Source organism: Pteropus vampyrus, unplaced genomic scaffold (genome assembly GCF_000151845.1).
Source record: "Pteropus vampyrus isolate Shadow unplaced genomic scaffold, Pvam_2.0 Scaffold60, whole genome shotgun sequence".
Taxonomy (NCBI): domain Eukaryota; kingdom Metazoa; phylum Chordata; class Mammalia; order Chiroptera; family Pteropodidae; genus Pteropus; species Pteropus vampyrus.
The window spans coordinates 2,431,734-2,455,453 of record NW_011888841.1 but is presented as its reverse complement, the minus strand read 5'-3'; the positions used below and the strand labels follow the sequence as shown (position 1 = coordinate 2,455,453).

The 23,720-nt window shown below is 42.9% G+C and overlaps 1 protein-coding gene, 1 long non-coding RNA gene and 1 pseudogene across 3 annotated transcripts in view; all 3 read right to left on the bottom strand.

The window, feature by feature from the left end:
• Window positions 1-12,247, bottom strand: part of TP53BP2 (tumor protein p53 binding protein 2) — a 32,907-nt gene extending 20,660 nt beyond the window's left edge. Inside the window, exons 1-4 of the mRNA XM_011360887.2 lie at window positions 12,100-12,247; window positions 4,807-4,920; window positions 1,458-1,560; window positions 133-142 (exon numbers count right to left, since the gene is read on the bottom strand). Of these exons, the coding sequence (XP_011359189.1) occupies window positions 133-142; window positions 1,458-1,560; window positions 4,807-4,920; window positions 12,100-12,247 (375 nt within the window). The remainder of the gene's footprint in view (window positions 1-132; window positions 143-1,457; window positions 1,561-4,806; window positions 4,921-12,099) is intronic.
• A 1,255-nt stretch (window positions 12,248-13,502) lies between these two features.
• On the bottom strand, window positions 13,503-13,621 carry LOC111740266 (annotated as a pseudogene).
• A 1,206-nt stretch (window positions 13,622-14,827) lies between these two features.
• On the bottom strand, window positions 14,828-23,039 carry LOC111740244. Of its 2 annotated transcripts, none has more exons than XR_002780549.1 (3): window positions 18,465-23,039; window positions 17,106-17,287; window positions 14,828-16,450 (listed from the first exon to the last, which is right to left on the bottom strand). It is a non-coding gene; the product is annotated as an uncharacterized LOC111740244 (long non-coding RNA). The 2 variants fall into 2 exon arrangements; XR_002780550.1 differs by having other exon boundaries at window positions 17,154-17,287.
• Window positions 23,040-23,720: the final 681 nt, after the last annotated feature.

Here is a 23,720-nt window from a genome sequence, read left to right as displayed (position 1 = left end):
AAAAAAAAAAAAAAAAGAGCACAAGTTGAATACTTCACCAAAAAAGCCATAAAAATGGCAAATGAATACGTGAAAAGATATGCAACGTCATTAACCATTACAGAAATACAAATTAAAACCACAACATAATACCACTACAAACCTAGGAGACAGCCAGAATTAAAAGGGCTGACCACACCAACTGCTGGCAAAGGCACGGAAAAACTGGAACTCTGGTGGCAGTGTAAAATAAAGCAATCACTTTGGAACAGTTTGGTAGTTTCTTAAAGTTAACATAAACCTACCACATGACCCCGCCATTCCACCCCTCTAGAAAAATAAAAGCATCTGTCCACACAAAGACTTGTACCCAAATATTTATAGCAGCTTGATATGGAACAGCCAAAACTGCCAACAACCCAAATGTCCATCCACAGGTGAATGCATAAACAAACGGGGTATATCCAAACAATGAAACACCTCTCAGCACTACAAAGGAATCAACTACTGATATACACAACAAAATGAATGAATTTCAAAATAATTACACTGAGCGAATGCAAAAAGAGTACATCTTGGGTGATTTCATTCACAGAAGATTCTAGAAAATACAACTAATTTGTAGTGACAGAAAGTGGACCCTCTGGCGGTTTCTTAAGGATGGGGAGTGAGGCAGGAAGGGAAGGATTACAAAAAGACACAAGAAAACTTTTGGGGCTGATGGGTATTTTCATTATCTTGGTTATGGTGATGGTTTCACAGGTGGATACATATGTCAAAACTTAAACTGTGCACTTGAAATATGTATAGTATATTGTACGTCAATTATACTTCGATAAAGCTGTCTTAAAAAAAAAAATACCCACTGAGGGAGAAAGATAGATTCTGTGAAGATGCACTCAAATCCTGTTAATAGCTAAGACTACTCTTATCATCCTTGTGTCAGCCTTCATCACCGGAAGATAGCTATAAGATGAAAGAATACAAACGGGAAGAATTTGAGGAAAGGTAAGCAGGAGCGAATGCTATTTTAGATAATCTGGATTCTAACATAAATTCACTGTAGATTGAAAAAAGGTAATTTGGCTAATCCCCAGCAGTATTAAAAACTATGAGCTACAAAAGGAAAATGTGTACAAAGTACCCCAAAGATACTTGCTAGCATTCATATGCAATAGCAAGAACATTAATACAGAACTTTCTATTTTTCTAGGAGCATTACAGCAACCAACAAAATCACCGAAACCCAAATACTTCCTTAAATATGTTCCACATTTGTTTTGCTCCGCATCTGTGCTACATTCAGCATCTAACTTCTTTCAAGACAACATTGTAGAGATCACTGAAATTGTTTCTACGAAAAAAATCTAAAATAATCTTAAAAAAAAAAACCACCCTCGACAACCCAGGGAAGAACAAAGTGCACGGAATGAATTTCAGGCTACGAGGGCTGCGACGCTGTGGTGCGCCTTCAGCACAGGCGGAAATGCTCACTTACGCCATTCTCCTTCCTGCGGTGGCCACTGGGAACTTTCGCACCGTTTCTTTTTAAATTTGGATCCTGAGATCTTGGTCCACTCACTGAGCACAAAAATAAAAAACTGTGCGTTAACATCAGAGTTCTTTTCTGAGTTCTATAATAACTTTGATATTTTAAGTTAAAAGCATTCTTAAAACAAAATATTTTCTAAAAGCAATGGTGTTGTCTTATAATTCGGCTTGTTTTGGAAAACCCTACTTGGCACAGGGACTAGTAAGCACCAGAAAACATATTCTAGTTATTCTCTAGGAGAGCGGTGTGATTCAGAGACCAGAAAAGGAAAAATTAACAAAATGAACGTACTTCTGATTATGGGTAATTCATACCATTTGTTTTTAATAGTAGCTCCTCCTAGTTCTCCGTTTAGCTACTCAGTAGTGAAATCAGAAATAGTGTCACTGAAAGAATTAAGTGAAAATTAAATCAATCCATCCTCGTGCTCATAACAGTGTTTGTAACTTATATGGGAAGAAGCAACTGAAAAATGGAACAAGCGGTACTTTGAATACTCAAGCTTATTTGGGACATTTTGTGGGAATTCATAAGTGCTGTTAAGAACTTCCCCATTTATTTAAGTAAAAATTTTCTATTTTCTTAGTTTGGGAAAGTACTAACTGGAAAACACTATAATTCTGCTTTTTAGACTAAAAATAATTTTTCAAGCCAAAATATATGGGTCTTCAGTACCACTTAATGAAGCATAAGGGGAAAATAGTCTTAATTTAAACTAATACATTGTAAGAGACAAATAATATCAACAAAGAATTTTTAAAATACATGAAATTAAGCTTGTACTTCCAGAAATGAGAAAAATCATCTCCCAAGAAATTTTAAATTAAAATGTCTTTTGAATCAAATTGCTACTGTACCTGCCTTGAAGCATAGCATAAATTCCCATACCAATAAACACGATATCCTCAGAGCCAGGTTATCATATTTATACCTAACTCTAACACGTTAGCTTTATTTTTAAAATACTGTTCTTTCTCTGACAAAATAGCACAGGTAATATCACAATATTTCTGCAAGAAAAATAAATCTAGCATTTAAGAATAATTGCTTTCTTTGCTGCCTCAGAGACAGCACTTAACCATTTTCTCCTTAGCACGTTCAGTTACACAGAGTAAAAGGCAAGAGCTTTAAAAATAATTTCATACACATTCTAGGTCCCAGGTCCTAGTTAAACTGGAAAAAGAATATGGTAACGGTTGCCTATTCCACAATCCAGGAGTCTACACCAAAAAGGTTAACACGTCGTTAAAGGACACTAAAAAGCAATCTTGTTTTATCTCAATTTAAACACTATGTGGCACTGGTGTCTTGTGACAATGTGAAAACAGCTCCTTTATCTGCAGAGTGTATTTCTCACATTACAGACACACTGAAACTGCATATTGCACTATTGAGAGGCTGTTTAATAATTTACCCAGTGCTATACAGGATGATATTTGAACTGATAGATGAACAGGTAAAATTCAACTCACTTATTAGAAAAGAATATATACAGTAATATGAATAATAAAATAAAAATAAGATGCGGATGCGAATTTAAAACTCCAAAAAAGGCAGCTGAAGAAAAAACCACTTGCTTATTTAAATTAAAACTACGGACATGAGTGATATCGAAAGGCCTATCAGCCAGCCCGGCTGAGGTGATTCTAGTTCCACTCCTGGCTCTGCCGCTAGGTATGTGGCCTCTGACAAGTCATTTAACCCCTAAGTATCAGCATTTCTCATCTGCAGAGTGGAAGAGGCCAGACTAAGTCAACTCTGGGGTCCTTCACACTCTAAATTTAATAATGTCTAATTCCTGGGTACCATATGGACATTTGTTTTAAAGCAATTAAACTGAGATTTTTAACATCCAATAATTAACATGTTACCTACATTCTTACTCCCAAGCATTATACATTGAAGTCACAAACCCTCAACTTTCCATTTTAAAAGTCCCATCGTTTTTAGAAATATGTAGTCATCCTGCTTCCACCAGTGGCTTCCCAATGAGAACAGGGCTTCCCGCAGATCTCCGATTTGAAACTGCTTATTCTCCCACACCCTACGAGACCTCCTGGTCCCAGGAATGGTGTGTCCTCAGCATCCAGTGCTCTCAGTCCACCGTTTCTCCACCTTCATAGGTTACCTTCTATGAAGGTAATTCTATTATTACCTCTCTATAGTGTCATCTATAAACTCTGCTCACAGCCCTCGTCACTCCAGATGCGACCACCTGACTCCCGTGTTCCTTGCTTCCAAGTTCTGCCTTCATGCCGGATGTTCCCATCCAAAATCTGGGAGCATCCGCTCGGCATGCGGCTTCCTGGGCTCTAATTCGGGCTCGTTCCCCGACCACCCTGGGAGCACGTCGCCCAGGAGCTCCACCTCCCAAAGCTAATGTCAAAGCGTTCTCGTTTCGGCTCTAACTTCCTCTTACACGCCTTCCTTGACCAGAGACTGTAGGCTCTGAACCTGCCCACTCCTTCCCACTGTCCCCGCAGTCCTCACTTCCTCCCCACCCGGCGTAGACGCCATCAGGACAACGTCCTCTTTGTCCCTGTCCCACTGACCATCCACTGAATCGATCTGGCAAAACCCCAACCTTGGGTCAATCTAATCATCTTTTTCTCCTCTTTCGACGCTCTGGGCTGGAGAAAAGTGGCCCGTGGTCTCAGGGTCTCCATGCTCTCTCGGGGAGGTCACTCAGCCTCCAGGGACCCAGCGAGCTGGCTTCCCCAACAGGGGCTCTCTCCTAGTCTCCGCAACAGCTCGAAGTGCCGGCCGCCTCCAGCATCACTTTCAGATGACTTCGCCTCTTTCTTCGGAGAAAACAAATGTTTTCAGATGAAAAGTCCCCACCTTGCTCCCGCGAATGCTGCAGGTGCCCGCACATGCAAGTTCTCCTTCTGTTCTGTCCCAATGGAAGAAGCTCCCTCCTCTGCCTACGAGGAAGACGCTCTCGGCCAAGGCTGCGGGAGCACCTTCTTAGTGACGCCCGACAAGCATCTCCTTTGTCCCTTGGATTTCAAGCTCTCGCTCTGCTGACTCCTTCCCATTTGCATTAAAAACTATCATAGACCTTCTCCCGCCATCAAACAAAACCAAACACAAAACCGTTCCCTCGTCTGCCCTGACAGCAAGGTCGTGGAAGTGTTCTCTCCTCACTGTCTCCAGGTCTTTCCCTCTCATTCGCCCCTAAATTACCTGGAACCTGATCACATGCCACCTCTCTCTCCGCCGCCCCAATGCAGAAATCAAAGTTCAAATCTCTTACGACTCAGAATGCTACCTACCCATGTCCCTGCCAGGGGGGCGTTCATGACGAAGGAAGAAACGAACTTCATTCCTCTGACTTCCGAATCTTTGCAGGACATCAAACATCCGCTCATTATCAGCAACTGGACGTTCTAAAAGAAACGCACAGAAATCACATTATCTGCTGGTAAAAGAAAGTCAAACTCAGCATACACCATCTACTCTTCATGCAAATATGCATTCTGAATGTAGGAAATACTTAGCCTCTTCAATAACTTATTTTCGTTAAAAGAATCTTTAGAAAATGAATTATCACAGATTTTCCACACATTTAATCAGTGTCGAACGTGGGTGGAGAACTGGGAAGCGGAACGGACCGGGCGGGCCCCGTACCAGCCACGAGCCCGCCGGTTACCCGCGGCAAGTTTAAGACGTTTCTGAGCTATTACACGGGAAGGTCTTTGAGGTCCCTTCTGACTCGAATGGTTCTAGAATTCTCTCTAAATATGCAAACCAAAAAATTAAAAATAACTTTCTAAATAGCTTAATCTTACTATTAGGCTATTTTTAAATCATAATTTTATTGTTTTAAAAAAATCAGCAGTATCTATTTCCAAACAAAAGGCTATTTACTGCACTGAAAATCTATCAGTTTGGCCCCTCCAGTGAGACTGCCAGGTGTCAGAACTTTTCTAGAGACAAAATACCCTAATAAATAGAACTTCAGGAGAAACAATATATCTTGAGCTCTCCTCAAAAATTCTTCCAATCTCAAGAATTTTGGATATAAACGAGAATGTTTGATACAACTGCTTAAAATGCAAAAAAACTTCAGTAATGTCAACATCGCTTTTAATACAAGGATGCTGAAATAGCCTAAGAAAACTCAATGCACTTGTCAGTAATCAAACACTAGACTCTAAGTGCTTACACAAACAACGTGGGCAGGGAACTGAGCAGCCAAGTATTCAGCAGCCACTTCTATGAACGAACCCCGAGCTTAATCGGCCTGGTTGCAACAAAGTGCAGTTCAGGTTCTATTTACAGCAACATCACATACCGAGAGGACACGGACATCCCTCTTCTATAAACCACAGAAATTCTACCCAAGATCCTCCAAAAGGAAACACTCCTAGCTGAACAGACACCTCCCCCAAAAGAAATTCTGAGTAGACCCTCTACCTCCTCACCAAACACACGCACGCACAAACTTTATTTCAATAGAAATGAAGTGAAATTCTCCAGGTTCCAGAAGCAAAGAAGAAACGCAAAGGCAGTGAAGCAACTTCCAGTCCCTGCTGGTTGGACCTTCTTAAAAGGGCATGAACTTTCATGGAAGGTCTAGGAGCTAAGGCCCTGATGGTCCATGATGACAGTTTAGGCTTAGGCCTGCGCGCGCTGAAATACGCTTCGAAGGTCCTCAAAGTCCCCTACTAACACTCCATGCTCCAACCACACCTATCCCCTGGTCATGGTATTCATGCCTATGTGACTTGGAAAAGGCCACTCCCAGCACCTTTTTCTCCTTCTGCAGACGGAGCACAGCCATTCATTACTGTAGTTATCACACTACTATTAACTGTCTGCTGAAACCTGCTTCTATGTGAAGGCAGGAAACTTCCATCTCTCCATCCCTCACAATCCAGCATGGTACCAAGCCTAGAACAGGAATCCAGGAAATGTTCTCTAGCAAACAAGTGAGTGGGTAGTAAGAGAGTGGAGATGGCAAATACCAGCTACTCATTTTAAAAGATTGTCAGTGAAAGGAAATGAGAAACATGAGAGGCTAACAGAACAGAAGTAATATATTTACTATTCTAGAAAAGGAGCGCCTTGGACAATGTATAGCAAAAAAGGGCGAGTTTAAAACATAACAGCTATTACTTATTGAGAGCCAATACTAAATGTGCCAGGGGCTCTGCTAAGCCCCCTTCAAATATTATCTCTTGGAATCTGATGAGGTAGTTTCAATTATTAACCCAATTCTGTAGATAAAACACTTGCATATTACAGAGAGTAAGTATCCTGCCATAAGTTATAAAGTTAGGAAATGCCAAAAATGGGATTTTGATACCCAAGACTTTCTCTTAATCACAACACCACACAAACAACTCTCAAATTAATTATGAATTCACAGCAACCAATCAAATTCCCAACAGAATTGTTCACAGAAGCTTTCAAGGTAATTCTAAAATACAACTGAAAAAGAATACACAATAATAGTGCAGGTATTTTTTGAAAAAGTGGAAGAATGAAATAACCACTTGCTTACAGATACCCAACATATTAAAAAAAACTATAGTAATTCAAATTGCTTGATTCTGGAGTTCCAGTCAAGATGGCAGAGTAGGTAAATGCTGTGCTGACCTCCTCTCACGACCACATGAAAATTACAATGAAACTACAGAACAGCCATCAATGGGAGTCGCCTGGAGTCTACTAGATGAACAGAAGTCCTACATCTGGGGACACACAAAAGAGGCCAACTCAAGACTGGTAAGAGAGATGGAGACGCAGAACAGCTGGTCCCACACCCACTTGTGGCAGTTGAGAATTGAGAGGCATATTTTGGATGTGAAGGTTCTCCCAGAGAAGTGAGGGGTCCCAGCCCCATACCAGGCTCCCTAGGCCAGGGTTCCAGTGCCAGTAAGAGATGTCCCCACACTTCTGGCTGGTAAAATCAGCGGAGACTGTGGCTGAATCAGACGGAGATAAGGAGAAGTCACAGACATTCCTCTTAAAAGGCCTGCACATAGACTCACCACTGATGGACTTGCTCGCTCTGAGCTCCAGCGCTGGGGCAGCAGCTCGAAAGGTGCCAGGGTCAAACAGGGAGGGACTGAGTTGTCTGACTTCAGAGAAAGGGGTGGAGGGATGGCCTTCTCCCAGACAGAAGTGCTGGTAGAAGCCACTGTTCCTTTGTTGAGACCCCCTCCTCCCGGCGTGCAGGCCCAGGTGGCCGCTGTATCTGAGTCTCCATCAAGCTGGCTAACACTGGTTGCTCCACCAAGGTGATTCTGAGATCCCGCCTCTCCCAATGTGCAGGCCCACCCAAGCCACTTCCAAAGCCTTTTCCATACAAATGGCCTGTCTTATCTCATCCTGTGGACTTTCCTGAAATCTCTCAAAAGTTCATAGACCCCAAAAAAGCAGCAACTGGCCTCGGTGTGCCCTGTACCTCTTACTGAGCAGGCCCAAGCTCAGCAGTAGTGGCAGCTGGCCTTGGTTTGTGGTTTGGCTTCTCGAGGTACCTCTAAGCCCAGCACAGGTGGCACCCATCAGCAGATTGCTGGGTGACTGTGGCCAGGTGGCCCCAGGCATGGCGCAGGCTATGGATGAACCTGGCCTGCACAGGGCCCCTTCCAGAAGGTCCTAGGGCCAGCACGCCCAGTGGCCAGCTTCTACTAAGGGTTGCATCAAGAATGACAAACCCAAAGGGCACTCTGGGCAGGCACCAGAACCCTACTAAAGCGAATCTTGTTCTGTAGGATCAGTTCCTCACTGGCCAGTCCTCAGATGCAATCAGCCCAAGGGGCCACCCATTGACGTGCAAACAAAAACCAAGGCTCAACTACAACAGGAGGGCACACACAATCCATACAAGGGGCACACCCCGAGCTGGTGAAGACTGTGTCACTGGGCCCCATGGAACACCTACTACTTAAAGCCACACTCCTAAGACCGGGAGACATAGCAGCCCTACCTGCTATATAGAAACAAACACAGGGAAGCAGTCATAATGGAGAGACAAAGAAACATGTCCCAAATGAAAGAACATAACAAAGAAAAAGAACTAAACAAAATGGAGACAAGCAATCTACCAGATGCAGAGTTCAAAACACTGGTTATAACAATGCTCAATGAACTTTCAGAGTAATGGTAGATGAACTCAGTAAGAACTTAAAAACAGAGATAGAAAAGAAAAATGAAGATAGAAAACAAAAAAATCAGAAATAAAGAATAACTGAAATAAAGACTATATTAGAAGGAATCAACAGATTAGATGAAGCAGAGGATTGAAGCAGTAACTTAGAAGATGAGGTAGCAGAAAACACCCAACCAGAACAGCAACGAGAAAAAAGAATCCAAAATGAGGATAGTTTAAGTGGTCTCTGGTGTATCAACATTCACATCATAGGAGTACCAGAAGGAGAAGAGAGAGAGCAAGGAATTGAAAACCTATTTGAAGAAATAATGATAAAAACTTCCCTAAACTGGCAAAGGAAAGAGCCACACAAGCCCAGGAAGCACATAGAGTCTCAAACAAGACGAACCTAAAGAGACCCACACTAGGACACATCATAATTAAAATCCGAAAGGTTAAAAACAAAGAAAGAATCTTAAAAGCAGCAAGAGAAAAGCAATTAGTTACCTACAAGGGAGCTCCCATAACACTGTCAGCTGATTTCTCAACAGAAACTAGTTATCACCACCAAACCAGTATTACAAGAAATGTCAAAGGGGCTTCTTTAAGAAGAACAAGAAAAAAAAAGATCAAAAATATGAATTAATAAAATGGCAATAACTACATACCTATCAATAATTACTATAAGTGTAAATGGACTAAATGCTCCAATCAAACAACAGAGTGACTGAATGGATAAGAAAACATGACCCTTACATACGTGCTGCCTACAAGAGACTCACTTAAGATCGAAAGATATACACAGACTGAAAGTAAAGGGATGGAAAATGATATTTCATCAAAATGGAAACAAAAAAGCTAGGACAGCAATACTTATACAAGTAAGTATAGACTTTAAAACAAAAGCTATATATAACGAGAGATAAAGAAGGACCCAATAATCCCACTTTTGGGTATTTATCCAAAGAAACCCAAAACACTACTTCAAAGGGACATATGAGTCCATATGTTCACTGCAGTGTTATTTGTAACAGCCAAGATATGGAGGCCACTTGGGTGTCCATCAATGGACGAATGGATAAAACAGAGGTGGTACATATATACAGTAGACTACTACTCGTCCATTAAAAAAATGTGAAATCCTGCCGTCTGTGACAACATGGATGGACCTAGAGGGTATTGTGCTGAGTGGAGTCAGACAGAGAAAGACAGATGCCGTATGATCTCACTTACATGTGGAATCTAAAAAACAAAATAAACGAACAAAACAAACTCATGGATACAGAGAACATTCTGACAGTTGCCAGATGAGAGGCGGGTTGAGAGGGTGGGTGAAAAGGGGAGGGGATTAACAAGTACAAACTGGTAGTTACAAATAGTCATGGGGATGTGGTCATAAGGAATATAGTCAATAATACTGTAATAACTGTATGGTGTCAGACAGGTACCAGATTTATCAGGGTGATAAATCATAAGTGATATAAATGTCTAATCACTATGTTGTACATCAGAAACTAATATTGTACGCCAACTATAATTGAAAAGTAAAAAATTATTTTTAAAAAACTGCTTGGTTCTGTCCTAAACAAGAAGAAAAAATAAAAGAAAGTGACTAAAGCTTATAGAAACATAACTTTCGTGTGTGATATAACAGGATATAAAATGATGTGTCACATTATAAAGAAGAAACCTACTGTTCAGTAAGGCACTTAAGAAGATTCACTATCCATTTGGGGAAAAAAATTAAATCCATGATTCATACTAGTCACAAAAATTAATGAGGGTGGGGGAGGAAGGGACAGGGAGGGAAGGAAAAGACCGTAAAAACTTATAGTATGGAATAAGAGGATAACATGTTTACAGCCTTGGAGTAAGGAAAGGATTGTCCCACAAACAGGATAACCCACGAATAGGTCTGAGGGTTTTTTAATGCCTACAAATCAAGAGAGGAAAGGCAAAAGCAAAGGAAACGTGAGCAAAGGCTATGAAGGAACAATTTTTAAAAAATGGAAACCCAAATGGCCAATGAGAAAACGGGCAGTATCAGCCTAACAAAAATTAGTATATTATTGTATCGACTGTTGATGAGGGATACTTTTAGAAATAACTGGAAGGAGTGTGCACTTACATAGCCTTCGCTGAGGGAAATCTGGCACTACACATTAAATCTTAAAAAGGATGAAGCTTTAACCAAGCAATTCCACTTCTTGGTACTACCCTAGAGAAATGCTTGCAGGTGATCAAGGGGCTCCTAAAAGGACTTAAAGAAGCAACAACGAATAAATATACACAAAAAAGGTGGCATGTCTTGTGCAGAGGATTAAATCAGGAGAACTTAGCAAGATGCTCAGGAAAAGCCTCTCCACAGAGGTAACACTTTACCTGAAATCCAAGTAACCAGAAGACCAGCAATGACAAAGCCCGGAGGGAGAGCAGTACAGGTAATGGGGACAGTGAGTGCCAATGACTCGAAGGTGGGACAGAGCTTAGTTTAGTTTCTTCAGGAATATAAAAAAAAGATGCAGGAGGAGGCAAGGAGGGAAATGGCCCCAGATGACAACAAACCCAGAGTATGGATTTTATTCTAAGTAGAAGAGAATGCCACTACAGAGTTTCAACAGGAAAGCCAAACTATCAAATTTTCATTTAAAAAGGATCACTTGGGTTTCTTTATGCAAATGGCCTAACCTAGGCGATTCCAGGCGCATGCAGAAAACTTTCTAGAACACCCGCCTGTAGGAAAGTCAACCAAAGGGCAGGAAGAGGCCTTGCCTGGTAAGAGGTGAGCGAACGAGCGCTCAGCTAAGTCCGATCCCATGAATGGTGTGAACCCAGGTAACACGACGTGTAGTCTGGCACCCCCGGAAGAGTTCCGGAAAAGGAAACAGTGGGAGTTCACTCTGCCGGAGAGAAACAAGGCAGAGCTTAGGAAAAATTACTCCCACATCTACAAACTCCTATGGGCCCAAAAGAAACCAGTCCGTCCCATTTAGAACTCCAAAGAACTATACTGAGGGACTTATTTCAAGACTTAATGCCTATGATTTCACCACTGACTTCTGCCACCACAGCGACCTGAACACCAAAGAGCTTTCCCTAGAAACCTACAAAAACTTAGAGCGTGCAAAACAATCAGGATGCCTCAAATTTCTAGTTAAGCAAAGCCTAAGCATACAAAAAGTACTTCTGTGCACCATGCGTTTTTCCACGGCACCCCAGCTGGTGCATCAGCTGCCCGCCCTTTGACCTTTCCTGCCTTGGAGACTTACTGTATTGCAGAAAAAGAAAACAGCAAATAGACTTTATATGTCACAACAAAGCTGGATCAAGAACACTATCTCCGGATGGACATGCTATTCTACAGTTCCTCTGGGGATAAACATGAGTGTCACATGCTGCCATGTCTAAAAACCAACAGTAATAAAAGACACATTGACGCAAGCACAAGGCTGCCTGGGTCTCATACCTGAGCCACACCACACTTCAGCCAAATGGCAATCGCTCTCCCCAGGCTCTTTACACAGATCCACCACATCTCTGCATACTGTTTCCGGGGTGACCGGCACTTCTGTGAAGTGCTGTTCATTGTTGCTGAGGTACACGGTGAGAAACATCTGGAAACAAAGAGAAACACAACAGTTATCAGTACTGTCCACACTGGTGGTGGTCACCTTTTGTCCACCTTAGCATCCTGTCCCCAAACAGTCTCAGCATGGCAGGGCCCTGGCCCAAACAGGAGGAGGTCATCTGGATGCCCCGCGGCCCCCGACCAAGGCCTGCAGAGCCCTGAGGGAGGCCCGGAGCAGTCTGCACTGAAGGTCAAGTAAATCCTTCTCTGACATTTTACCTATGTGATTTGTTTACCAAATACCTACCAGTTCTTGGTATGTGCCAGGTCCACCCTACAGGTAGATCAATCAATCCTGTGAGGGTGATCAGGGGACAGCACACGCACAGCTGTTCAGGCACAGCCTCCTCCTGGAAGGCTGCAGAACACATGTGCTGCTTCTGAAGATGGGATGGGAAATAGGAATAGAACTGGGAGGGACTCTAATATTTATATTATGTGCATATATTACCTATTCAAAAAATTGCACTTTTAAAAGTAAATAAAATGTTTTAATCAAATTAAATACTTTAAAGCAAAATGACTGGCTGTTTTGCTAAAACATATCTGACCTGGTATATAAACATTCAGGCCAGCAGAGAATTTAAATCTAAACCTCAATTAAAATAGTAAAAACAAACACTATATCTTAAAAACACTAGCAAACAAACTGTCAACGGCGATGTCCGTCAGTAAACCTCTACGTTCATGCAACTCAGCGAGTAAGAAGACACACAACAGAAAACAGCCACTGCGTCTGTGGGCTCAGCCCCGGGGTCTTTCCGGATGCTCCTGGCACTAAAACCACGTTTTCTTAAGGGAATCCAAGTTTCCACTTCTTGCAACCAAAGCTCTTAACTCGCATAAACGTGTAACATACAAAGGAATTCAGAAAAGTAGAAAACATAAAAAGTAACCCGTTACAACTAGAAGGTAACCCAAAAAATTACGAGTTGATACTGTTGAAACAATAAAACGAATGAAAAAAAATTAAAAAACGGCAGTTTCCCAGTATGAGGTCAGAAGCCTTCGAGCTAATGATACCAGGTTTTGTACGTTCTGATAAACTGTACTGCATACAGACACATAGTTCTAGGCCTCGACTTAGCCAACAAGGCAGCACCTTTAAAACTGTTACAAAAAAAATCATAAAGCCTTGAAAAAAAATAACAAAGATTTTTTTTTAGGCGAGGCAACCCTTGGTCGACCTCACAGATTGCAAGGACCTTGTCAGCTTACGATCTCTTATTTTTTATTTTTTATACCTACAGTACCTGGTCTTCCTAGGTGGTCTCCCATCCAAGTACTAACCAGGCCCAACCCTGCTTAGCTTTCGAGATCAGACGGGATGGGGCTTGTTCAGGGTGGCACGGCCATAGACAAAATAAAAAAGATTAACTAAGCTCACGAAAGCCACTTGCTGCTGCTCTGACAAAATATTTAATATATTTAATATATAATTTAATGTATTTAATGACAGATAAACCACTCATAATTTTGTATAAAATAGTACTTCTCTATATATCCCACGCACACCAAACCTTTCTTTGAAGTTTAGCACTTCAAAAATAGTAACTGTTTTCCTTGTAAATATGAAACTTAGAGGTGTTTATTAAATACAGAAATTTCATATACAATCTATATACTAAATACACACTGTATCAACAAATAAAAAGCTATTGCATGGAGTAATAGCACTTTACCTTGTAAATATCATCTTCCAGAGTGTTTCCCACACATTCTCTCAGAAATCTATATACATCAGAGAAACAGAACAGGTATTTTCTCTTTGTAAGTGAAAAAAAAAAGACTCAGAGAATGATCTACTTGGCTACTAAATGGGTACAATTCTGTTCCCCTGATGGGCCCTCTCCTCTTTAAGCTGTCCCTTACAGCACAAAGATATTAGGAAATGCCATATTTAACCACAGAACTTTAAAGGCGATCTGGTCTTTCACTTTCTGGAAAAGAACGGCTTCGTTTATTTAAAAGCAGAGTTATAAGTAAAAATGATGCAAGATGTGTTCTGTTTAAGATGACTTTTCCCCAAAACTCCCACAGGATTAACGCTGGTGTGAATGGCAAGAGCAGGCGTTGACCCCATGTCTACCTTTCCCGCATGGAGATTAGCTCCGAGGTGACTTTACTAATTGCACTGAAGTCCTGCCGCTGGGTGAGCAATGTGACATTGCTGCAGATTCCTGGGCAGGAGATCTGGGTCCTAACCCCAGATTTGTTAATAATTAGTCAGACTACCTTAGGGAAGTGATGTCACCTCCCTGAATTTAGCCTCTTCATTTTCAAAATAAGAGTCTTTAAGTTCCCCCAAGAGCTACGATTTATTTCAGGTGTTTATTCAGTGTCAGAGTAAAAGCCAGTGTCTTCACAACACCTACAAGCTGGAAGTTAGCAGCGCAGGCATGACGTGCGGCCAGGAGGACAGAGGGAAAAGGGAAGATCCGAGAGAAAAGACAGGGTGCTTTGTTCTGCGGTTGCGGTGGCATCAGGCAGAGGAAGGGAAGTGAGAAGGGCGAGGGGCTTGGGTTTGGATTAGCCAACGCGTGGTCTGCCCCCGCCAGCATCTGCCCCTAGTCCCATCCCAGCCCCGGTCCCGGTCCCCTCCCAACCCCTCCACCCTCTCAGTTCCGCCAGCACCCGCTCAGTTCCGCCAGCACCCTCCGTGCCGCGCCTCATGTGCCGGGGCGCTGGCCTCTCAAGCCTGCGCTTCTGTTCCCGTTTGCGACGCTCTTCCCCGCAGGCCAGCACGGGGCCTGCGCTCTCGCTTCCCTCAGGTCTTCAATCAGATGTCACCTTCTTGGTGAGGCTTCCCTGGCCACCCTTCCTAAAATGCCAACGCCGCCCTCACACACGTGTGTGCACACACACACGTGCACGCACATGCACTTCCCTGCTTTATGTCTCTTCTTGGCACAGTTGCTATCGTACTATACATATTTATTTAACTTGTTTTTAGGAACTGTCTTCCCCAGTAAAACGTAAGCTCCATTCAGCTCACGGTTCTGCCTGTTCAATCCTCAGCACTCTGAACTGTGCCTGGTATGTGACAAGCACACAGTGTTTATGAATGAATAAAACCTGTAGCTGTTACTGCATTTTACAGATTTACCCTTGATTTACTTTCACAGTAAGTCGTCTTTCAGGCATGATAAATGGGACAGCGCAAGGCATAGCTTAAGTGCTCAGAGAAACCAGAAAATGTGTTCTCTCACTTCTTTAGCTTCTATTACACTATGGTCATCTCACTGTTTTGACATTCCTTCATTCACTCAATATTTACAGGCCACCTAGTTTACGGCCTAAGTTCTAATGTAGAAATAACCTTTAATATAAATAGCTAATATAGCACACAGTACGAAATTCAAAAGTGAGGGGGGGGATACCACCAGCCCACAGGGAAGGAGCCAAGGCAGTAAACACCCCAAACCTGGCTCCCTCCCTCCATGTTCCCTACCGCCCCCCACTGGCAAACCCAGCTCGCAGTGGCTGGCATGGGGGACTGGCATGGGAGGCGGTCAGTACAGTTTACAGATGCAGTTTACAGACAACAACCTCCTGGGGCACGAAGCAGGGTGGGGAAAGGCGGAGAGTGAGTCTGGAGGGACAAGCAAGAGGCTCAGGACCCCAGTCCTCCACGCACTCACACGCAGAGACGGCCCTTGAGCAAGGTCCCCACACAAGGGCGCACAAGCCCAGCTGAGGTCTGGGGCGAGATGCCCCAAGCGAGGAACAGCAAATGGAAAGACCCTGAGGAAGGATCAGCTTGGTCACATCCGAGGAAGAGGAAGGTCACCGCAGAGGGAGCAAGGGACAAGGATTATAGGATAATTCCAGGAGTCCAGATCACCCAAGACTTCACAGCCCACTGTCCTAGACCCTGGCGCAGACAGAGGGCTGCTCATCACAGACGCTGGGCCCACCCTCAGGAGTCTCTGATTCGGCTGACTTGTGACAGGCCCGATACCGTGCACTTCTAGCCCGCTGCCATGGGACCCCGCTGCTGCAGAAACCACAGCTGAGAACTGCTGCTCTACGGCCAGAGCAAGGAGTGGGGATTTTACAAAGAGGCCACGGGAGGCAAATCATTAGAGACAGAAAGCAGACCACTGGTTGCCAGGGGCTGGAGGAGTAACCGCCAATGGGTACGGGGCTTCTTTTGGTTCTGGAATGTAACATCATATGCCAACTGTAACTGAAAAATGAAAAAACTTATTTTAAAAAAAAAGAAAATGTTCTAGAATCAGTGGTGATGGTTACATAACCTGGTGACTATACTAAAAACCACTGAATTATACACTTTCCACAGTGGATTTCATGGTATGTGAATTGCATCACAATGAAAAGGGCCTACGTACATGCTTAACATATGAGAGAGAAAGATCTCTTAAGGGAGAAAAGATTTACTCGTGGGAAAACAATTTAGCAGTAAATACATGAATGAGACTTGTAGGTAAAATGGAGTCAGAAATGAAAAAAAAAAAAATGTAATCTGAGATAGACCGCGGTTTCAGAAAAGAGACATAAATTAATGAAAAGCATAAAAAAACTACAGTAACCTTACTTGCAAAATTGCATCTTTTCCTGACACTTTATATTTTCTGATACACCATAAAACACCATATTCCAAGAAAACAAGAGATGACTTCATTCGCTTCTTTCCCATAAAGAGACATGCAAAATGGGTTCCCTAGAGTTAACTCCCCTGGGAGGCTGCTGTGAGAAACTTGATTATTCTCACTGACTCAAGCTACAAATGTGTCCTGGGAACTTTTGAGCGAAATTATTTTCGTCATAAAGAGTGCAGCGATAATCAGATCAAAAAAGCGCCTCACCCTTTAGAGATGTACCTGTGTACTACAAGGAAAACTGTAGCTGGGGTATCTGAAAATGCTCACGAGATCTAGAAGAAGTGAGTGTTCGATCAGCCCTTCCCAGTGACAGCAAAGCTTCCTTCCAACTTGTGAATCAAGAACTTCATTGTTTTATAGTATGAACTACAGGAGAAGAGATCAACAGACGATGGTGTAAACTAAAGAGCAGAAGATATAGAAGTCAGATTACGTAATATAAATGATGAAACCTAGAGGGAGAGGAAATAAATGTAAATTACAACGAGGTAACAACTATTAGTTTTCAATTAAAAGATCAGCTCAAATAGAGGCGAGGTTGTAAAAAAGTGATTTACTCAAAGACATGATAGTGATACATTGTTAAAAATCCCACTTGGAAAGTCAAATGAGTCATGTATCAAAAGCCACAAAATTATGTACACCTCATGACCTTATTTGCAGGAATTTATACCAAAGAAGTAACTGAAAAAAACTTTAAATGCTTAAAGACTCACTCCAACGTTATATCTATAAACAGTAAGCTGTAAAACTAAATATCCAGCAACATGGAAAAGTAAGTTAAAATATATTTGTTGGAAGAACTCTGACTCAGCTACCAACCACTATGAGTACAGTGGTAGAAAAATGGTAAGAGAAAGTTACAAAACAGAATGATATTAAGTTGTAGGTTATAACCATTTAAAATATATGAACATTATGAACTGACCTGTAGGAAATACATAAATGAACTCAGTGGCATTAGGAGAGCAGGTATAAATGTTACTTAAAAATTTTTTTAAAATCTCAATGCTAATGTATTTTTACAAAAAGTTACAATTTGAGAGTACATTAGCATAATATAAACTGCGATAAAAAAAATGTGAAAATATTTCATTAAAAATGACAAACGTAATTATTATGTTTCGACTTCTTAAAGGGATCAATATGAAGAGAAAGAAGATTCTGGGAAGGATAAAACACTATACTAGGTTGTGTAGGCAACCTCCACACACTCTGCATGCCCAAGTCATGTCCAAATGAAAAACTTGCCCTTCCAAAAATCCAAAGTCACAGACAATTTTCATTTAAAAAGAATGGGGCCTAGATTTATTTTTAAGAGTTCTATTTTTACAAGACATGTATTCGCTGTAACTATAACCTTACAATATTAATGAGAATGATTCCTTTTCAAAGAGGCATTATCTCAGATTAAAATTTGGGACTTTTCCAAGAAGAAATACAAAGAAAAAAAAACTGGCCAGGGCATTTACAAGAAATTTACTTTGTGTCAGGCTAAAGCTCCTTCCTTTGACTGAGAAAACCATGTGATGCTCTGCAGAAAGAAAGAAGTAGCCAAGAGAACAAGACGTTCCTTACCACAAAAAGGAGATTAAGCTTTGCAATGACACCTTCAGAGTTTTGATTTATAAAAACGCAAATCCCTTAGGTTCGCCTAAGAGGAAAACAAAGAATATGAGAGGGAGAAAAAATTGTCCTTTAGAGGAAAATAAACAATCTGTAAAAAGAGTGACATAAATCTTCCCTAAATCTTATAACTCACAGGAGACTTGCCATGGGGACAGCCTGGTTAAGAACGCTAGAAGTGAGATTAGAGAAAAATCTGGATGATTTCGTGTTTAATAATTCCTCTGTGGAGAGAGAAATATAAACTGTTATTACTTCACTTTTATATTGTGTCGCACCCCTCATGAAGGCAGGCCCCAGATCACTTGCCAGAAGAGGATCTGCTACCAGGCTTCTATAATCTGGACCAGAAAAACACCTCTTCACACTATGATATAAAAAGGGGATTTAATTAAGAAATCAGCCAAAGCTGCTTTCAGTCTCTCAGACACGCACAGCCACTCAGCCCAACCATGGCTGACGGCAACGAGAAGGGTTAGACAGGAAGCAGATCATTCCGGTCTCGGGATTTTCTGCGTCCTGCTCCTCGTGGACCTGGTCGTGGGCTCCAGTGGTCCCTCCTGGTCCCTCTGCACAGCTGTCAGTTCGGCAACCTGCTGCAGACATGCTCCACCCAGCTGTGGCCTGGGTGCCACCCTCCTGCAGTGAGCGCCCTGCTCAGGTACCCGGCCTGGGTGCCCTTCCCATCTCCCTAGTGTCGAGGTGGGCACACCACAGGGGTCTCTGTGGAGCCTCCCTCAGGGCTGCAGGGACCCTACATCATTTGAGGTCTTTCTAGTCTCCCTACCGATCAGTCTGGCCTCACTACAGGTCCCAGAGAACCACTGCTTCCGGGGGCCTATTATGACCTCCGCCCCGTTTCTCCTCTCTGGACCTTACACCCGAGGCCATTAACCCGCCTTTTAAATCTTCATCAATTGCCATGAGTCACGTCTACCAATGTCCTCCTACGGATCAAGGATATTGAAACCTACTTCCACACTAAGTGTACCGCTTTTCTATCATGATATTTTAAAATCAGTCCATCAGTTTCTACAAGCCAGTATGAGTTATTTAAAGCAAAATCACAAAACTATATTCTACAGATTTGAAACTACTCCTTCAGTCACTGTATCAAGTCAGTACAGAATTTAGCAATCGACAATACAACCTCCACACCAATTTGCACAGTACTGTTAAAAAATATGGCTCACACGTGGAATATTCCAGCCATTCATTCAATATCATCTAGAGCACACAATCATTTTCTGAGATAATTACCATTCTGGGGGAAAAAATGATACAGCAAATATGAAGTGGTTACTTTAATCGAGGGAAGAATTCATTAGATACTGGAAAATAATGTTCTCTCAGAAAGTTAGTTCCATGCTGCTCTTAGAAGCCTGATGACATAACTACTTTATATACATAAACAGTTAACAGTCACCTCCCTTGAAACTAGAGGAGTGACAGCTACCAACGCAGGCACGCGCCCTCTGCTCCCAGCAACCTGCTGTCGTCAGCATCTTCCATCCCTCATCCACCTACCGGGATTCATGGAGCGTCCACATCACAAGCAGTTTAGGCACAGGGACTATGGTGATGGAAAAGCTTGTGTTATTCTCAGCAAAGAGAAGAGACTGATAACAAATGAGCAAGCTATATAAAGTGATGCCAGAGGGAGGAGGGAGGTGTCTGGGGGGGCACCTGAGGGAGCCACTCGAAGCACCAGGGGAGACGTGCCAGGCCCGAAGGGGCCACTCGAAGCACCGGGGGAGACAGGCATGCCGGGCCCGAGACGGGACACGCTTGGTCTGCTCCTATGACGGCCAGCGTCATCAGCAGCGTAGGCCCACGTGCCAGAGGGCAGAGCGGTACACGGGCTAGCTCACGCTGGGCGGCTGGGTGAAGAATAAGGAGGGCAGGCTTTTGAGCAACAGAGAAGTCACTAGAGTAGTTCCCCAAGTGTGGTCCCCAGACCAAGAGCATGAGCATCACCTGGGAACATGTCAGAAACAGTTGAGCCCCGCCCTCCCACTAAAGTTTGAAAACCACTGCATTGGAGCGTGGTAAGCAGGGCTGTACCAGAAAAAGCTAGGTTTCTGAGTAATCCGCTATAAATAATGTACAGCATTCACTGTTTAATTAGCAGATTTTAGCAGTGCATATTACTCTGTCCAGTACATATCAGAGATAATCCCCATAGTTAACCCAATACCAATTTCAGGGAATTTCCATTTAATTTCAGGGAATTTCCATTTAATTTCAGGGAATTTCCATTCAATTACAAGAAATACTAAGCCTTAAAACTTATTTTAAATTAGCTACTCCAGTCACAGCCTCAAATCACCAAATGAGAAATTTAAGAAATCCAAACTTTTCCCTACTCCTCTCCCTACAGGAGCTCACTTGTCCCCTAGCCCTGTCTCTTCATGTTAATGCCCTTCCAGAATTCAAAGACCATGAAACTGCCTGCAATCCCCTCCATCACATACCCCTTCAGCCAGAGGCGAACCTGCTCTTTGCGTCTCTAACAACCACTCGCACTGTGGCTGTCTGCATCCCTCTCTGTCTTCTTGGTCCATAAATTTCACTGGGACAGAGGTTTTGGCCCTTAAATGCTTCCTCCCAATTTCCCTCCCCCCTCCCCCCCAAACGCTATCTCAGTGCCTTACAAACAGCACATCTGCAATATGTTTGTTCAACTGAACTGACGCTGTGGTTCACAGATTCAAAGTTCCACGGAAGATGGGAAAGTTAACAAGAGTCCAGAACGTGATGAGAGTGCGTCCACGTCATCAGCCACCAAGGACATTTACACACGAACGTATGGCACGGCTTCAACATGAGCTTTCTCAAGGCCAGACGATGTCCCAAATGGAGAAAAAAGATTCTCCTTATTTTAGGATAACTTAAGAAATCTTTTCTCTCCTTTTCAACTATGTCTGAAGCTTGATTTGGATAGATTTCGAATTTCAAATATATCCTCCAAAGCAACTCATTTTAGGATACTCTGCTTCCACTATCTATCATAAGCAACAAATAAAGTAAAGAAACTATAAATACATATTTAACTAGTTAATCCCCAGCCCTACGCCAACCATTCTGTACGTATGACATTGGTGTGCTGTCTTCTAAAGCGAGCGTTGTTGCTTTGTTGGCATGTGTCTTGTTTTATATAAATGTGCCACTATATATTTCACTCTATTTTTTACATTTATTCACTGAGCACCATGTTTTTAGGATCCATCCATGATGCCGTGAGTACAAGCAATCAAGTGCTTCCAGTTCTTCGCTCTCCACCTTGCAGGCTTTGCTATGGAAGTGTTCCTCCATTGTCAAAGATTTCGCCTCATGGAAACCTTTAAGAAAGCTCAAAAGGCAATAATGGACATAAATTTAAATGGCTGAGAACTACCTCACCAAAGAAAATAAAAAAATGAGAACACACATTCACCCAAACAGTTTTTATGAAATCCCTACAGTGTGTCAAACATGGTGCTAAGTGCTAGAACCACAACGATAAAAGGCACGGTCCACACCCACTGTGAGCACACAGAGCAAGGTAGGGACACTGCAAACAAACACACGCCATGTGAGACCTTCCTTGTGGAGGTCCAAACAATGTCCCATGAGACCAGGAAAGAACACTGCTCCCTTTCGAGGAGTTCTACTGAACTAGAAACCCAAGGATGAGGAAGACAAGGAGGAAGAGGACCATCTAGGCAGAAAAACAACACACGTAAAGGTACAGGGATGTGAGACAGCCTGGCACACTGTCAAACTACAACCCTGCACTTGCTGAAACATGAAGGTGGGAGCAAGGCTGCACAGGTAAGAAGGGCCAGGTGACTCTCAAGTCACGAGCCACGGATGTGCTGCAGAAACTCTCTCTCTCTCTCTCTCTCTCTCTCTCTCTCTCTCTCTCACACACACACACACACACACACACACACACACACACACACGGAGTTATGGCAATTGTCAGATGGCTCAGAGCAGGTCACGGATGGCAACATACAACAGGGTACGACTTGCTCGGAGCAAGTGGAAAACGTAACCTCCAGCCCCACGAACAGTGGAAAGCAGACTTCCTTGGGAGCACGAGCAAGGCAGTAAGAGCATCTTCCCGAACTGAACACAATTCCAAAGGACGGCCGAGTGACTGGTGGGCGAGTGGACACTTTCCGCCCAAATGAAGCACTCACACTACTTAGTCCTCCTCCTCCACGGAGGTGCTGCATTTGAAATGCGGACTCGCTTGGCGTTCTGAGTCTCAGATCACTTCCACTGCGAGGCTCAATATTCTGGAATGGAAGTGTATCGTCGACACCAAAAGGCTGCAATCCACCGGGCTAGACAATAGAGACGCTTTATATCTAGCTAGGGAGTGATACTGTACGCTCTAAGTGTCAGCATGGAAGAATTCTGGAGAAGAGAGAGAATTCTGTTTCAGAAAGACCGTCACGAAGTGGTGTGACGAATGGGTTAAAGGGGCAGAGGACAGTAAAGGTAAGAGAACAATTAAGGAGATCACAGTGGCCCAGGCAAGAGCAGAGCGGGGGAAGAGGGGGCGTGGCACAGTGATGAAAGTTATGGAGACCGTGGAAGCAGGGAGGGGAAGTGGGGTAACGCCCAGGTCTGCCCCCAAGAGCAACAAGCAAAACCTACCGGAGAAGGATCCTACCTTTATTAGGAAAGTTATCCAAGATAACCCTCTTCTCAGGAAATCGACGCATTACCCCTAAATGACCAACACATCACAAGCTACCTAGCAGTTACCATCTAGATCCTGTGGTGCAGAAAAACATGAGCTTGGGAGACCCTTTCTAGAATTAAAGTCAGCTCTGAATTTCCTAAATTGCTGGCTACTTTTATCTCCATCGATAAAATGAAAATAACGTGAATTTTTTAAACAGTCAAAGAACTCAGAGGTGAAAGCATCAGCCACTTCCAAGCTGCTGTGGTCACATGGTCAAAAGCATGGTTAAGGTTATGGCTTCCTTAAGAAGTCTGAGGAGCCTTACTCGGTTTTAAAGAAGCACAGCGACAGAGGGCTTCCTCTCAAGCCCTTTGGAGCTAATACAAAAAGTCTGATTTCTCTTTAGTCCCATAGGGAGGAGCTTGCGGATATGGGAGCAATCGGTCTTATTCCCGACCCCAGGTACGTATTACTGTTTCTTCTCTCACCCCTGGGGCTTCCGAATCGTCACAGGAAGTGCTCCCTGA